Source organism: Capsicum annuum, unplaced genomic scaffold (genome assembly GCF_002878395.1).
Source record: "Capsicum annuum cultivar UCD-10X-F1 unplaced genomic scaffold, UCD10Xv1.1 ctg59864, whole genome shotgun sequence".
NCBI lineage: Eukaryota > Viridiplantae > Streptophyta > Magnoliopsida > Solanales > Solanaceae > Capsicum > Capsicum annuum.
Genome location: NW_025868617.1, coordinates 1 through 2,242, shown reverse-complemented (window position 1 = coordinate 2,242; position 2,242 = coordinate 1). Strand labels below are relative to the sequence as shown.

At 25.6% G+C, this 2,242-nt stretch overlaps 1 protein-coding gene across 1 annotated transcript; it reads left to right on the top strand.

Annotated features, from left to right (window-relative positions):
• Positions 1 to 1,498: 1,498 nt before the first annotated feature.
• On the top strand, positions 1,499 to 2,155 carry LOC124893454 (chalcone synthase J-like; the record flags this gene model as incomplete). Its single annotated transcript, XM_047404452.1, has 2 exons — positions 1,499 to 1,676; positions 2,018 to 2,155. Coding segments are annotated over exons 1-2 (316 nt in total), but the record flags the coding sequence as incomplete, so codon positions are not given.
• Between the last annotated feature and the right edge of the window lie 87 nt (positions 2,156 to 2,242).

The window sequence follows — 2,242 nt, the reverse complement described above, 5'->3', positions numbered from 1 at the left end:
ATTAACTTTTGATGTTTTAAATTAACTTGACGTCTTATATGATGTCAACTTAAATTTTTTCGTCAAGTATTGTCACTTAAATTGAAATAAAATAAAAAATATTATAAATCACAATAATTAAAAAATTAAATTATTTTTAAAATATAAATGACTATCAATGTTACAAAAGTTTCGACAAGAAAAGAGTACTATAAATTACAATAGCTAACGGCTTAAATAAGTAAATTACAGTGCCAAAAAAGTATTATAAATTACAATAGATAACAACTTAAAATATCTAAAAACATATTAAAAAATAATTAATTATTTAAATTTTATTTGTGTCCCATAAATTGAGATAAAAATACGTAAAAAATACTATAAATCATAATAATTAATAACATAAGAAATTTAAAAGATATAAAATATTTATCGAACTCTTGAAATTACATCAGTACCACTTAAATTGGAATAGAAGAAAAAGTATTATAAATCACAATAATTTAAAAATTAAATTATTTTTAAAATATAATTGACTATCAAGGAGAGTAATTATTTTAATTAAAATTACATAAAAAATTATTATAAATGACAATAGTTACAGCTTGAAATGTCTAAAAAAAATTAATTTATTATATATTTTAAAAATAAATGTAAAAAAAGTACTATAAATCACTTAAATTGGAATAGAAGAAAAAGTATTATAAATCTCAATAATTAAAATTTAAATTATTTTTAAAAAAATAATTGACTATTAATGTCACAAAAGTTTGGACAAGGAGAGTAACATATATTATTTAAAAATTACATAAAAATTATAATAGTTAACAACTACATATATATTAAAAATATGATTGATTATCTAAATTATATTTGTACTATATAAATTGAGATAAAAAATAATTTATAGCACGAGCCTGGATATCTAATATTAAAAAGGAGAAAAAATAAAATAATTTAAAAAGTTAAAGTGAATGTGATTACTTGCAAAAGGGTTGGTATTTATGTTACTTATATTAAAACGGTTAGCCATTAACCATTGGATGGAATCAAGTCGGCCAAAAAGTTGTTTTTATCCGCACGGAACTCGATATCTAATATTAATAGAGAAAAAGAATAAAATAATTTAAAAAATAAAGGTGAAAGATTGATATTTATATTATTTATACTAAAACAAACGATTAGCCATTAACCATTGGATGGAATCAAGTCGGCCAAAAAGTCATTTTTGTCCTTTTAAATCTCATTTTATTCTAAAGATATGTTACAATGTCACACGACACGGTTAAGTTAAAGATAAAGCTAATAAGATTATACCATATGTCAAATCAAAATAAAAAATTAATGAAACGTGTCACGTATACAAGTAATATGTTCTTATATGATATTGCCACTGTATTTCAATCTCATTGTTGGTGAAGTCTCTTATTTATCTAAACCATGCAATCAAAGTGCATTAACACATAGTCACATAGTATAATCTACTTCACTCTGCTACTTCTATTTGCAACAGCAAAAAATGGTGACCGTCGAGGAGGTTCGCCGGGCACAAAGGGCCGAGGGACCGGCCACCATCTTGGCCATCGGAACAGCCATTCCTCTTAATTGTGTTGATCAAAAAACCTATTCTGATTATTTTTTTCGTGTCACTAACAACGAGCATAAAATGGAGCTTAAAGCAAAGTTTAAGCGCATGTGTAAGACAATTTAGAGACTGATTGACTAAGCTTATAAATACTTTTGATTTGATCATGTCTTTTACGATTTTATCCTAACATGTTTTTATAATCTTCTAAATACTTTTCCATAAACATAACCTCCACGATCTTTACTCTATTTTCAACATTCAACCTTTTTTATATAACTTTCTTTTTAAATTTATATTTCTTATGAATAAATTTTAAGAACATTTTTTTAGTCACTTTAAATTCTGAAGAATCTTTGCACATATCTTTAGTGATGCTTAGATGGTATGGAAACTCTAATCATGTTTTTAGTTAGTAATGTTGGGTTGCTTTTTTCCTGTGTTTATATATAGGTGATAAATCAATGATTAAGAAGAGATACATGCATTTATCAGAAGAAATTTTGAAAGAGAATCCTAGCATTTGTGAACACAAGGCACCTTCCTTTGATGCCAGACAAGATATTGTAGTGGTTGAAGTGCCAAAACTTGGTAAGGAGGCAGTCCAAAAAGCCATCACGAATGGGGCCAGCCAAAATCCAAGATTACCCATTTAGTCTTTTGCACCACTAGTGGTGT